At 39.6% G+C, this 13,789-nt stretch overlaps 1 protein-coding gene across 2 annotated transcripts in view; it reads left to right on the plus strand.

Annotated features, from left to right (window-relative positions):
- The first annotated feature begins 735 nt into the window (after positions 1–735).
- The window catches only part of LOC105918560 (SRY-box transcription factor 13), a 34,651-nt gene continuing 21,597 nt past the window's right edge, over positions 736–13,789 (plus strand). For both annotated transcript variants that reach the window (XM_012853673.3, XM_012853674.3), the window contains exons 1-2: positions 736–1,918; positions 13,501–13,711. In XM_012853673.3, the coding sequence (XP_012709127.1) occupies positions 1,803–1,918; positions 13,501–13,711 (327 nt within the window). In that variant the 5' untranslated portion in view covers positions 736–1,802. The remainder of the gene's footprint in view (positions 1,919–13,500; positions 13,712–13,789) is intronic.

Raw genomic sequence — 13,789 nt, forward strand, 5'->3', positions numbered from 1 at the left:
ATTTCATGGTACATTTAATGATTTAATGGGACATTTAATGGTGCATTTATTTCATTCTACATTTCACTATTTCATTTTACATTTCATTATTCATGGTACATTTATTTATTTCATTGTATATTTAGATTGATTTATTTCATGATATATTTATTAATTTAATATTGTCCCACTTAACCTTCCATAGAAAGCAGTAAAGCCTTATTCTTTTCTCTTTTATCATCTACCTCATAGGGTTCAACCCTGAATCTACAATACCTTTTAGATATTATTCTGGCGTTGCGCTCCCGATCCATGGTCATGTGTCCAGGAAATCATAACAGAGGATAAAGCCGACTTTGTTAGAAAGTGTCCACCTCTGACGAATGCGTTTATCACATGAAAATCACACCTGTTGGATGGCTGATCAGTATCGCGCGCAGTCGTGGTGCAGGAAGGGTTACCTGCAACCACATGCTAATTATGCAAATACAGAGCCTGTGCGGTGGGATTTGAAGAGCCTCTTTGTACTTTCCCTCTTGAGAGGAGAGGCGGGGGGGAAGGGGCGGAGGGGGTGGCTGGGTCAGAGGTAACTGAAAGTGTAGAAAAGACGAGCGTTACAGGAGAGGTAGAGCCAGTTACTATGACTTGTGTCAGCAGGACTGTTCCAGGCAGGGAGCGATTTTGGATTCCCGCTCTTTCACCCGGCCCTACCAGGTCAGTACAGAGAGCACAATGAGTATGGAGGAAGACAGTAGGGTGTGTAAAGGGAATTCTCCTTTTTTTAATTCATTATCAGTATTATATGAGACATCACTGTCCCGAAACTGCGTTAAGTTCAAGTTACTGGCATACCTCTCTCAAAGACAGGCGTCCGTGACACGCAAAATCAGATTAGTTGTTGATGGGTTATTTTGAGCTTTTATAGATGAGATGTGGTTAGTTTAAATTATGTTACACTTTGCTGGAAGCTCTTTCCATGATAAGGCCGAGCCAGGCCCTGTGGGCAGATGGTGGTGCAGCTGGTAGCTCGTGCAGCGCGCTGGATTGTTTTATCATCCCTAAGCAAATACTGCTAACTGTGAAACATTTCCCCAAACATTTGTTTATACATTGCTTCACACTTGTCTTGACATGACTGCGTAGCAGGTAGGAAACTTACCGTGGGCGACCCGACATGAAAGGCTGTTGACAATTGAACAATACGTGAGAAATGGCATGCTAATCAGGGATTCCGTGTGATGGCGCTGTAGAAATTTGGCACAGAGAAAGTTTTTTAATTATTTTAGTATATTTTACTTTTTGGTTTGCTTTAATTACATGGATTTTACTGAGGCATTAATCATTTTTGCCGTTGGAGCTGTCAGTCACAGAGTTGACAATGCAATTGTCTTTATCTATATTGCCAAGCAAACCTTTAGATGTCACTTCTTTCATCTGTTGAGAAAGCCTTCTGGCACTCACGCACCCTTGCTTTTGTGTACTCTCAACAATTTTGCCTGAGGCACTTGTTGAAAGGCAACAAGAATGATATAAACCCAACAAGCTGCACTTGCCAGGACGGGAAAAGCAAAGAAGAAGGAAAGAAAAACAATGAGAGAGAAAAGAAGGAAACAAAAGAAAAAGAAAAGAAAGGGAGAACAACAGAAGGGATTTCCAATTGCCAACCCCCTGGAGACTAGATGTTGGGTTTTGCGTGTTACAACTTGTTGGGCAACTGAAGTTTTTGTGTGAAGTGATTCTTGTGTCGTGGGAAGTGTAACGTTTCAGTGTTGTCAGCGCTCAAAGGAGAGGAGTTGATTTTTATCGGAGAGCAGAGGTTTCCTATGTTTGCTGTCATTCATGTGAAAGAAGGGCTCAACCGGCACCACGGAATCATAAAAGACTCGTGGCACAGTGCACTTAAACTTCACTTGGATACAGAGGCATCGACTTGTAAAAGGTCAGTTCACCCTTTGAGCTTCTCCTGGAAGTACGTTTTTTTAAAAGCAAAAATTTCATCTATGGGCAACAAAATCAACAAAATGAAGAACAAGTTCAAACAGAAAATTATTCTGCCAAAATGTTAACATGCTACTGTTTTTAAAAGCAACCATAGAAGTAATTTCTTGACATACAAGTCACTAACTCAGTCTAATATAGGATGCCGTGTCAAAAATATCCAACTGTAAGTTCTGAATAAACCTGTTTGTTTACAGATTGTCTTGAAATTAATCAGTTTTAATCAGACTTTTAATGACAAATGTTTATCTTGAATTATTGATTTGGCCACCTGAGGGCAGCAAACACAGCATTTCATTAGGTGGAAAAAAAATTATCAAAATGGCTGATAAGATTGGAGAGGAGATGACATTTTTTTCCAGTATTGCATTCAGTAATTCAGGGAACATTACAAGGTTATGTAGCATGTAACGTGATTACATAGGACACTTTACATTACTACTAAACAAACAAAAAAAATTAGACCAGTTTTAAAAAGAGGGTAGGCTATTTTATACCTCCCAGTTCGATCTGCCGTCTGCTTAACTCAAAAGCTTGTGAAATGTAGATTTTGTCATCTGTATCTTTCCACTAGGGTCCGATACGGCTCTCCTTGTACATATTTTTGAAATGGGATTTCCAGCAAACAAATCCCATTTTTAAATTTCTTTTTTTTTCTCGCTCTCTTCTAGGTAGTCTCATGGCATTATGGCCCCTGTGAAGCTTAGGGAAGGCACTCTATTTTGATGCAGTGCCGGGGGTTTGAGTGAGCTGAAAAACGTTTGAAGATGAGCGTGTGTGTCCAAAGTTAAAGTAGCTCACGTTGACATGCAGACATATTTTACTCTGCTTGAATGCTCCAATACAAATGAGATGAAAATAGACTTCAGATCTGCAACACATTGCTACTTTTTGCAACTTGTTAAAAATTAGCTAACGCCAGGGTTTTAGCAAAAGGGTTTCACAAGTACACAATTTAAAAAAAGATAGAAAATTAATCCTGTGACTTTTTTAGTGCTTGTTGTAACCACAGTGTGCTGACTTTTGAACAACTATTTTTTTAAAAATAGTTGTTCACAAATGACACTTTTAAGCCGTGACCTAGTGTTCCATACTAGCTACTTGCTAACAGGGTCCGAAATTAACACTCGCCAGTTGCCAAATGCGAGTAAATTTCCCGTTTGGTGAGTGAATTTCAGAGGGCTAGCTGCCACATGGCGAGTAAATGTTTGTACCAAATAAAATAAAAATAACATAAAAATAACAAAACCCATCTGGGCTGATCTGTTCACAGCTCCCTCCATCCAGAGCTCAGTCCAGACCCGCCTTCTACGGAGCTGCTTCAGCTTCTTTCACATTCAGAACAGTCATGCCTGCTGGATCAGAAAACAGATCTGCTAACCAGAGGCAGTCTAAAACGCCAATTAGTCTGTTTATAAGTTTCGTTCTTATTTATTCTGCATTTTTTTTAACTACGTGCGCTGTGTTTCTATGCTTCGCCGCTCTTACTGCCCCCCCGTGAATCACTACGTTTAATGTCCGACTCGTACCAAAATGTCCAATTAAAGTCAATAGGAGAGTCAGTAGCTGTGTTTCATGCTCTTTTGTTTTTAACGACACAGAACCAGCGGTACTTAGGTGGGCGTGGTGCCTTGCGCTTGAATTTAGGTGCTCATAATTACGTTACATATAATTTAGGTGCGCACTTTTAAGGGTCATTTTAAGAAACTTGTAACATCGGTGGCTTTAACTCAGAACCATTATTCCTTCTCTCCTCCCTAAAGGAGCCATTTACAGTCTTCAATTATGCATTTTCCCCACTGTTTATCCCTCGCGCGCAGCGCACCAGGGTAAAATCCAGCAGCTGGATCATGCGTAAAGACGCAGCTTGAACCCTGCGTGCTTTAAGTGTTGCAGCTGAGGTAAAATGTTGGAATTTATTGGCTTGATTAAACTCTGCCTCATTCACAAATAAGACCAACATGGATACAATAATGATAATCTGTAGTGTTTTTTTATTGCCTGGACGTGAATCTGATAATTCAGTCTTTTATAATCAACTACAATATTTTCTTATCAAAGTCAGAAAACAAAGATTTCTCTTCCAGGGACCAGTCAGCCACACCCCTAACCACGCCCCCGAAAATAACATAATCTCACTCTAAATTTTTATCAAAATTGAGGTCTGGTCAGGATTAATATTTATGCCTGGCCGGTTGATTTTTACATCTTCTGTCCAACTTGGCCAGTGAATCAGGAAGTTAATTTCGGACACTGCTTGCTAACTAGCAACATTTTCTCTGGAAAACCACATAGTTCTTTTCAAGGCAGAGGCTAAGAAACACATGATTTTAGTTCTAATATTCTCAGGATTTGTCACTGCTGTGATACCTTTGTGTGCACTAAAAATCCAATCCAATGTCTATACAAAGCACGATTAAAACAGGTAATGGCTGACCAAAGTGATAGGTAAAAATCTTCTTCGGAGTTATAACATTAGGTGTGGAATTATGTTACCTAGTTGGTGGCCAGTGTGAGATTCTTGTGGTGTCAGGGTTGTCACGATACAAACATTTAAAAGTTAATGCTGTTTTTGATACTGCTGCAGCATTTTTTGAAGGCAAAGGATTCTTTCTAGTTTAGAGCAAAAAATAGGATTATTTGCAATATTTCCAACTTTTAACTTTCCTCTTGAGGGGTAAACCAATAAGCATTCAGCCTTTGTTTAAGGAAATGTATAATTTAAGTATCACGTCCATGTTTGGCAAAACAGTAGACCATCTAACGCATAGTATAAATGTTAATATGCTTTATAGATATATGTACCTTTGATTTGCTGTACAAATAAACTTTAACACTGAGAGACACATAAAGAATAATTGTAAACTAAACTGTCTGAAAACAAACAAGGATCTGGTGCATGCAAATATATGCAGCAGCTGCAGCCCTGTACAATTTCTCTCTTTCTGGTAATTCTGCGCAATATTTTCTTCAGTGATCAACCATAGCAGCAGGGTAGGTTCCTACTTTTTCTGCTCTAAATATCCGCTACAGGCCATCTTCACCATGAATTGTATTATTGTTAGCCACATTAGCCTTCAATTCTTTTGACAACTTAAGGGATGGTGGGCGTACTGGTGTGTTTCATTACTAAACTATTTATTAGTCGACTCAGCCATCAACTGATTAACATTTTCCTTGATTGATTTGTACTGCATTAGAATAAATTGTTGTGGGGTTCTGAACTGCACACCTGGGAAGCACAAACGACAAACAGAACGACAAATAGAACCGTCATTGGGTGTGTCCATGAAGCTAATAATTGAACAGATAACATTGGCTGGTGTTATCTGGGATGTGTATTACTTCTTTACTGCAGATACAGGAGCAGTACTGAGCTTTTTAAGTTGGCCTCAAATAGCAACGCCATAGCACTGACATGTAAGTTTACGCTAGCTAGCATGTGGCATAAGTCAGCTTTTCAAAATTGTCTTGTCTGTCTGCCTCATAGTGAACATTCCTCCAAACAACACTTTTGTGTTTTGCCTTCTAGGTTACAGACAATTGAGTGTTTTGTTTATCGCTGTGCTCGCCATGTTAGCAGAGTTTCAAACTTCAGCCACAGATTATTTTTTTGATCAGGTTAGTATGGAGGGAGTGGAGGGATTGAGTGATATTGCAGCGCTGCTGCCAGAAGAGGTCCAACAATTTGGGCAAATGTAAACCGTTCAGTTTATAACCCTAACCCTTTTTTATTTTTTATTACGTCAAAATATCGATTACTCTGACAGCTCTACATTGTATGATAGCCTTGAGTGGAATAGTCTGTGGGCCAGAATCTGTAGGACGTCTCCTTAAGAACTTTCGTATGAACTGTCAGGGGGCAACTTTCTTGCACTTGGATAAGTTGCTACACATAGCAGTGATCTCAAAACACCAATGTTCCCAAGTTTTCACCTGCACATTAATAAGTTAAAGCCGATAAAAAATCTAAACTGTTGCACTCCAGTCCAAGAGGTCTTGTGATTCGAGTTTTGCTGCTCAGCCAATCAGATTGCTGTATTGTCAGCTGAGCGAGTTCAACAATTTCATCAAGGCTGCGCCAGAAAAGGGTTATAAACATGTGTTTCCAGACGAAAAAAGCCCAATAATTGCGGCAGCATTTTCTGGCGCCAGTTGGCAAAGATCTTTATGGCAGGGAAAAAGAAATAGCCCAGACCATCCATCCATCCATTTTCTAACACGCCTATCCCAGCTGGGTTCGTCAGGGGTGCTGGTGCCGATCTCCAGCTGCCAATGGGCGAGAGGCGGGGTATAACCTGGACAGGTCGGCAGTCCATCACAGGGCAGAAATAGTCCAGACTTTTACCCAATTTACTGTGATATCCCCAAGACCTGCTGTACAGGTGTCGTGCCAAACGACTTCTCCCTGGCAGAATTTGTATTCCACTGCGTCGGGAGCACATTCAGCTGGAAGAATGAATCCAGTCATCAGCCTCATCTCCAACCTATTAGGCGTGGAAATTAAGATGTTTTACTTTTCTTAACGAAATATAGCAATGGTGTCGTTACATTATCGTTCAGTTAGTGTGAAAAAACTGAAAATGTAACACTTGTTAGTGCTATCATAAGGGATTGCTATGTTGGTTAAAACTCGATTGATCACTCAATGTAACACGTTATGAGAAAGAAAACGGCTCTGTGGTCATTTCCACATGTGTCATGAAAATATTAGCTTTATGTTATAAGATTGTCGCATGTCTATCTGCTGAAACCACAAATCCACCTTCCTGAGTTCATCACAGCTGTCTGTTTGTTCATCTTTTTTATTTTTATTTTTTGGTAGCTAGACCCGCATGAATAGATCATATAAAGCGGATTTCACGTGTGATAAAATGAACACTGAATAAAGGTACAGCCAAAATTATCAGATTTAATAAGATTTTAATTCAACTAAGAACAATATAGAGATATTAACCATATTAAGAAAACAAGATATGTCACTTTTAAAAATAGAACAATGTATTAGGAGTTTAAAAAAATCAATTTTATTAGATTGTGATGTTTAAAAATGTTTAGACTTCACAAAGCAAGAGGTCAAAAGTTTTATTGATTTCAAACACTCACCCGATGCAGGGGAAACAAATTCTGGTGGGGATAACTCGTTTGGCACAACGACACCTGTCGCCTGTGCTATCCTGGCGCAGCAGATCTTGGTGATATCACAGTAAAATGGGCAAAAGTCTGGGCTATTTCTGCCCTGCAATGGACTGGCGACCTGTCCAGGTTGTACTCTGCCTCTCGCCCATTGACAGCTGGAGATCGGCACTGGCACCCCTGACGAACCCAGCAGGAATAAGTGTGTTAGAAAATGGATGGATGGATGGTCTGGGCTATTTCTTTTTTCTTGCCATAAAGATCTTTGCCAACTGGCACCAGAAAATGCTATTATTGGGCTTTCTTCGTCTGAAAACAAATGCATACAACCATTTACGGGCGCAGCCATGATGAACTTGTTGAACTCGCTCAGCTGACAATACAGCGATCTGATTGGCTGAGCAGCAAAACTCGAATCACGTGACCTCTTGGACCGGAGCACAACAGTTTAGATTTTTTATCGGCTTTAACTTATTAATGTGCAAGTGAAAACATGGGAACATTGGTGTTTTGAGATCACTGCTATATGTAGCAACTTATCCCGGTGGAAGAAAGTTGCCCAGTTCAGTTCAGTTCATACGAAAAGTCATCCTACAGATTCTGGCCCACGGACTAGAAATGCTGGGGTTTCTCTGTAACACAGTATTTCACACAATGATTTTAATTTAAAAAGGTTAATAGCATGATCTAATTTATTTTAAACGAGCTGTAGATTTAACATTGTTCTCAAAATTATTTCAAAACATCCTAATTTTTTTTTGTGTGCAAGTATGGCGAAATATAGTAGCATTCTTTCAGCCAGCCAACTGGCAGTGTGCAGCAACATGTGGGGGAGGAACATAGCCTATGCTCTATGCAGCAAAAAGTAAAATAAAAATAACTCCAGCGACTCTGACAGTCCTCTGCCAAATCGGTAGGAGGAATCAAAACAGGAATAGGAGGATTAAAAATATGTGTGTAAGAGTAGACAATAGTTCTATGTAAAAATACCTGATTCATGTCTCTGGCTTCTTCAGTTTGCTTTTGATGGGTTTATGATGAACAAAGATGGGTGTAAAACATGACTGAAAGGTTCAGCTCATCTTTTATAACTCCAACAACATTTGATACCGCAGGTAGATTATTTCCCCTTCATAACAAAAACCACCTGCTCTGGGTTCTTTTTGTGCAGTATGTCAGCTCTCCACTAAAATGATTACCCACGTTAGTTTTTTGGTCACTTTGTTCTACTTTTTAGAGCTCAACATCTGCTGTGAGGTCGGTTTAATTGGGATTTCTCAACTTCATGCTGAGATGGCATTCAAAAGCTGAAAAAGCCTCATAGGTGGTCGGAAAAAAGACCTCAATCAGATAACCTCATAAGACAGCAATGCTATCCAAACCATGCAACACAAGCTCAGGTTCCACATGGGTGCAATCTGTTGCAGATAGACTCGAGCGTGTTTAACTAGATGAGAGCGATGTGCACGGAAGCAATAACCTTGACAGGTTTGCATTGTTTTCACGAAGACGCCAACGGCATTGTCTTGGAGCACAAAAACAAAACCTTTGTTCTTGAGAAAAACACACACCTTGACGTGCATTCCAGGCTGTCAACAGTGCTGTGGGTCGTGGAGATTCTGTGCATACCTCTGCAGTCGGTGACACACATTCAATCTGTGCGTGCTCAGAGGCGTGTGAACACCACATGTGCCTGCCCTGTGGTCCGGCTCCCTTTGGAACACAGAGAGGAGACCCAGGAATAACTTACAGCGTGGGACTGAACTGCCGTCGTTTTCCCCCCCTCCGTTCCTGCCGCCGCACAATCAACCCCTTGCCGATGGTGGCCGGCGCAGTGTTGGCTAAACAGTTTCCCACCTCTCCCTCTTCACCCTCCCACCCCTTTCGTGTTTCTTCATAAATATCTGCAAACACACAAACACACACACACACACACCCAACACCTGAAAATAGCTGTCAAACAAGATGAGGCTCATGCAGATTTTTCAAAGCTGTTGATTTATTCCAGTTATTAGTGGAACGAGGATTGGCATGTTTGAACGTAAGACTTGAAAAATGATCTGAATTACTGCCGTGTGTTTGTTCTATTTCACATGCGTTTAGCCTCCAATTCCACTGGCTGGCGGGCTAAAACAAATACACAGCAATAATTCAGATGACATTTAAAGCCAACGGTGGTCAAGAAGGTGGCTTCAAGTAAGACTGCCCTTCCCACGTGCTTACAGCTGCACTCTGGAACATGTTCTGTTATGATTTGAATACAGACAGTGGTACAAATCCAAAAATTCACTGAAATTAATGCTGTGGCGAACGTTCACGGTAATGACATCTGGCAATGGCATTGTGTTCAAACACCAAAAGAGCATGTTTACACACAGAGGTCGGGTACAGTATGTGACATTGGGTTAATGTAATATTAAACCTCTAGTGCAAATAAATAGTTTAGCAGCAGCTGTCACTAAATTGTATTTATCCGCCAGCCATATTGGATATGAAGCTTGGGGCTGCTCAGCAAGCTCCCATTTTCTCAGCTGAAATTCAGACTTGAGGGGAATTTTTTCTAATATTTATGTGTGTGAACCTGGAAAATCTATCTTCAAAGTACAAAAAAATATACCCTTGACATATATTGACCAGAAAAGCAGTTCTTTGTTGAACTATACAGAAAAATTATAGCCTTTTGTTGTATCACTGTTTCTTAGATACTTAGATACTCTACTTTACCAAGCAATAAATTCTAAGCTGCCAATTTCTAACAAATGGCAGGGCGCCTATTTGGTTTTGGTGACTGGATCAACCATTGGTGACACCGTGGAGCAGTAGAACTGAAACAGCACAACTTCCTTGGACTAAAATGCATTATTAATTAAACCAGAATAAAATTAAACATGGTTGGAAATTGAAAGTGTCCAATGAAGATTTTTTTCTATTTGTCTATGACACCACATTTGTAAAAACTGGCACCCTGGCTATGTGCTCAGTTCCAGCCAGACTTTTACAAACTCTTTATGGGGATGAATATCAAATTAATCTTTAGCTTTTTAATATTGCAGTTGAACTGTCTTTTTCCACGGCAAAATTATTATACCAACAACCTTTAGTGATTTTTCTAAGCAATAATACCAAGTTCTAATTTCTGGTTCTGGGGTGGATAAAGCTGGATAAAATGTAGCTTCTAGTACATGTTCCATCTCAACCTTTTTGAAAACGTAGGGATTATGCCTAAAAGCCATGTCTGTGCTCACCTGCTGCTAGTTTCCTGAAAAGTGATAAGCAGAATCAATTATATTTCACTTTGTTTCAAAATCTTGTCTTTTAAACGATGTGTGCCAATCAATGATACCACTAAATAAATGGAACATTTTGAGGAACCGTAGAATAATTGATCCAGTTGATTCAGGGTCAATAAGCACATTGTGAATGAATCACTATGCAGCTAAAATATTAGTTATAAAAAAATTATTACTAGGTTAATGACTGTTACCAGATATCAAAATGCAAGAGATGGAAGCAGAGATTCTAGCTAGCAAAGGACTAATGAGAACAATGCAGGTTCAAATAATCTTAATAATGAGTGTGGTATATAAGGATATTATTACTTTTAAGATACTTTAGTGTCAGAAAGCTATGATAAGGAGACTTGAAGTAAATGTATTTGAGTCTCAAATTTGCGATTTAAAGAGACAGCAATAAGCATGCGGCATCTGCCAACATCGCTCAGTACGTGAATCGAGGCGCCATCACAGCTCCTCACTGCCTCACCTCTCACATCTCCCATGTGTTTGATTAGAAAATGCATAAATTCAGTTATTTTTTGACTATTGAAATGTTAAAAACATACTGAAAATATGTAAATAAATGTATAGAACAGTCACGTGGACAAATTGATATCGTAACAGTGTTGGTATTTAACTTGTGCCTCCCCTGACTGCGCGTCACTGCCCTTTCATCAGCTCCAGGTTAAAATCTGGTCGAACCTGAACAAAATAATTCTACGCTGAAATTAGATATTTTCACTTTTTGTTATAAGAATAAATATTATCAATACTTGTGAAAATTTTTAAATTAAGCTTTTTTTGTGGCTTTTTTGGCTTTAGATTTTAAATTGATATAAGCATTAAAAACAACAATGTATGTCCTAAATAAACTCTTGTTGAATCAATCTATATTAAATATGTGTATTGCAACCTCTACTTAATCTATAAAATAAAACATAAGGTAATAAATTGTTCCACAGTTTTTCCAGAGATATTGGTCAAATCTTGTGTTGCTCTTGTGAACTCAATATGGTGGACTGTTTAGATGTATCGTTACATCCCCACGTCTAATGCACTATTTTAGCTATAATGTTGCCATTGCTTTGCATTTCTACTTGTATTTGATTTTACAGCTCTGGACAGCCACACCTACACATTGAAGCAAATTGGGGAGGTCTGGAGCCTTGGACCCTGGCAGACAGGTGCCTTTGTTCAGAAACAGGGTGTGCAGGCTGGGAGAGCTCGGTGAACTGGAGGGAGGGGGGTCTGAGTCATTATTATGCTTTCCACAGAATGGTGGCGCTTCGCATTTTTTTGCCGTGTTCCCGAGTTGGTCGGCACATTCCGCTGGCATTGTTATCCGGCCTGTTTCCTGCGGCCGGCGGCTTTTGTCAGCCTCTCCCCCATTGTCCTGGCTTCCTTTGTTCCCCGGCTCCAACAATAGCTTTTTTTTTTGCCTCTTTATATATATATGCACACTTTTTGCCCTTGTGTGTTCTGTTTGTTTTGTTCTGCTGTCTGCTGTGTTTTTCTTTCCGCCGCTTGTACAGCTTGGAAATAATACACGCACACAACCCTGAGTTGGTTTTTGTTGAAGTTTGCAGCGACTCAGACTTCACTTAATCAACCCGTCCTTTCCCTCTCTATTTGCTATTTGGCACCAGGGTAGTTTTTGTCATTCTTTATGACTTTTTTGCATACAAAGGTGAAGCATCTAACACCGGACATCTGGTACAGGCTATGTGCCTATTCAGACCAGACATGGAATGTTTTTTAGCTGCTTTGAGAAGCACCTATTCTAAAAAAAAAAAAAAAAAAAAAAAAAAAAAAAAAGTATAATCTAGTGTAAGGGAATGGAGTATGGCTGGAAGATATAGAAAAAAAGCATATTGATAAAAAAGAAATGTTAATGTATCGTTAATTATCAACAAATTCAAAACATATATTTTAAGTGCAGCCCTGGCAATTTTATGCTGTTGCTTAGCGACCTCATTTTAGATACAGAACACACTGAATACAAACTCAGCCCTTTATTCAACCAACTTTTACCAAAATTACAAGTTTTTAAAAATGTACCCATGCTCTCTGAAGTCTTTGATGGGGGTTGGTTCCTGGGTCTGCATTTGTCATATTAATCTACATAGCTAGAATGCACAAGGAAGGAAAACTGTTATTATATTGGACTTTTGTTGACCCTTTTTTTCCTATCATCGATATATGTCTATTAATCGATACATATTGCTATTTAATTAACGTCCAGCCCTAGAATGGAGTAATAGGTCGTAACAGGAGATCGCTACGACCTATTTTGGTTTTGTCAAAGGTCATAATCTCTCATATCATGAGTCCACTTATCTATAGGGATGGCAACCAGAACAAATGGTGGTCAGGAGGTTTAGAAATTCTTCAATAAGTATACAAACAAATTTTATCTATGTTTGAAACTATTATTTTGAAGTAGCAAAGGAAAACTTTCTTATATCGTCCTGTTCTGCTGGCCGTCTAACTGGTTGTTAACACCACAGATACAGACAGGCATAAAAATGTCAATATATGAACTTGTCAAACCAGGACTGAACAGGTTCTTTCAAACACGGTTTGTGATTTGTGAAACCTTTAATTACACCCACAAAAATGTGATCCTCAGTTTGCCCTAAACATTGCTAGAATCTTTTCTTGTTGACTTTAATTTGATCTATTGTCCAGCTACATTTGTCCTTGTACCTGTAATATGCATGGTTTGAATGGGTTTGTACCAATTAGAAGAAGGCTGGAACAAAATTACAATACCTGTGAACAAACTAGCTGGGGTGGTGGTGGGGTACCTGGTGCTTACTAGTGCTATGAAACCTAACCTAGTTGCACCACACCGGGTGGAACTAAAAAAAACCTGATCATCTTTTCATTTTTGTGGCCAAACATCTAATTAAGACTGTGCCCAAACTTTACGTTTGTCAGGGTATGAAATGAAACGGTTCTGAAACTTGCTCCGCTCTTACTTGATTTCCATTTTGAGTCATACTTTGTATCAACTGCCTGTTTAAAAACTGGCAAATTAGCATGGCAAAGGCTCAAAGGTCACCACACCCAAAGGACAATTAGTATTATGTGTTTGTTTGTCTTCCAACAGAATGGTTGAGCCCAGCCCTTCAGCTCTGCACCTCCTCTCCGGTGGGGATGTGCACATGGCCGATATTGGTGTTAAAGTCGAACAGGAGGAATACAGCGGAGATGGAGGAGCCAAAACCAATTCGGAACACCACAGGACTTTGCACGACTGGTCAGCAAATCAGTCTGTTGAGGCACGCCAATTGACCCCACCACTCTCACGCTCCCCTTCAGTAAGGACTGTAATTAAAGGCTATTGGTCCGCCTGTGGGGACCAATAGCCGTTCTTTGTTTATTTCATTGTAAGGCTG

The sequence above is a fragment of the Fundulus heteroclitus genome, chromosome 20 (assembly GCF_011125445.2).
Source record: "Fundulus heteroclitus isolate FHET01 chromosome 20, MU-UCD_Fhet_4.1, whole genome shotgun sequence".
Taxonomy (NCBI): Eukaryota; Metazoa; Chordata; class Actinopteri; order Cyprinodontiformes; family Fundulidae; genus Fundulus; species Fundulus heteroclitus.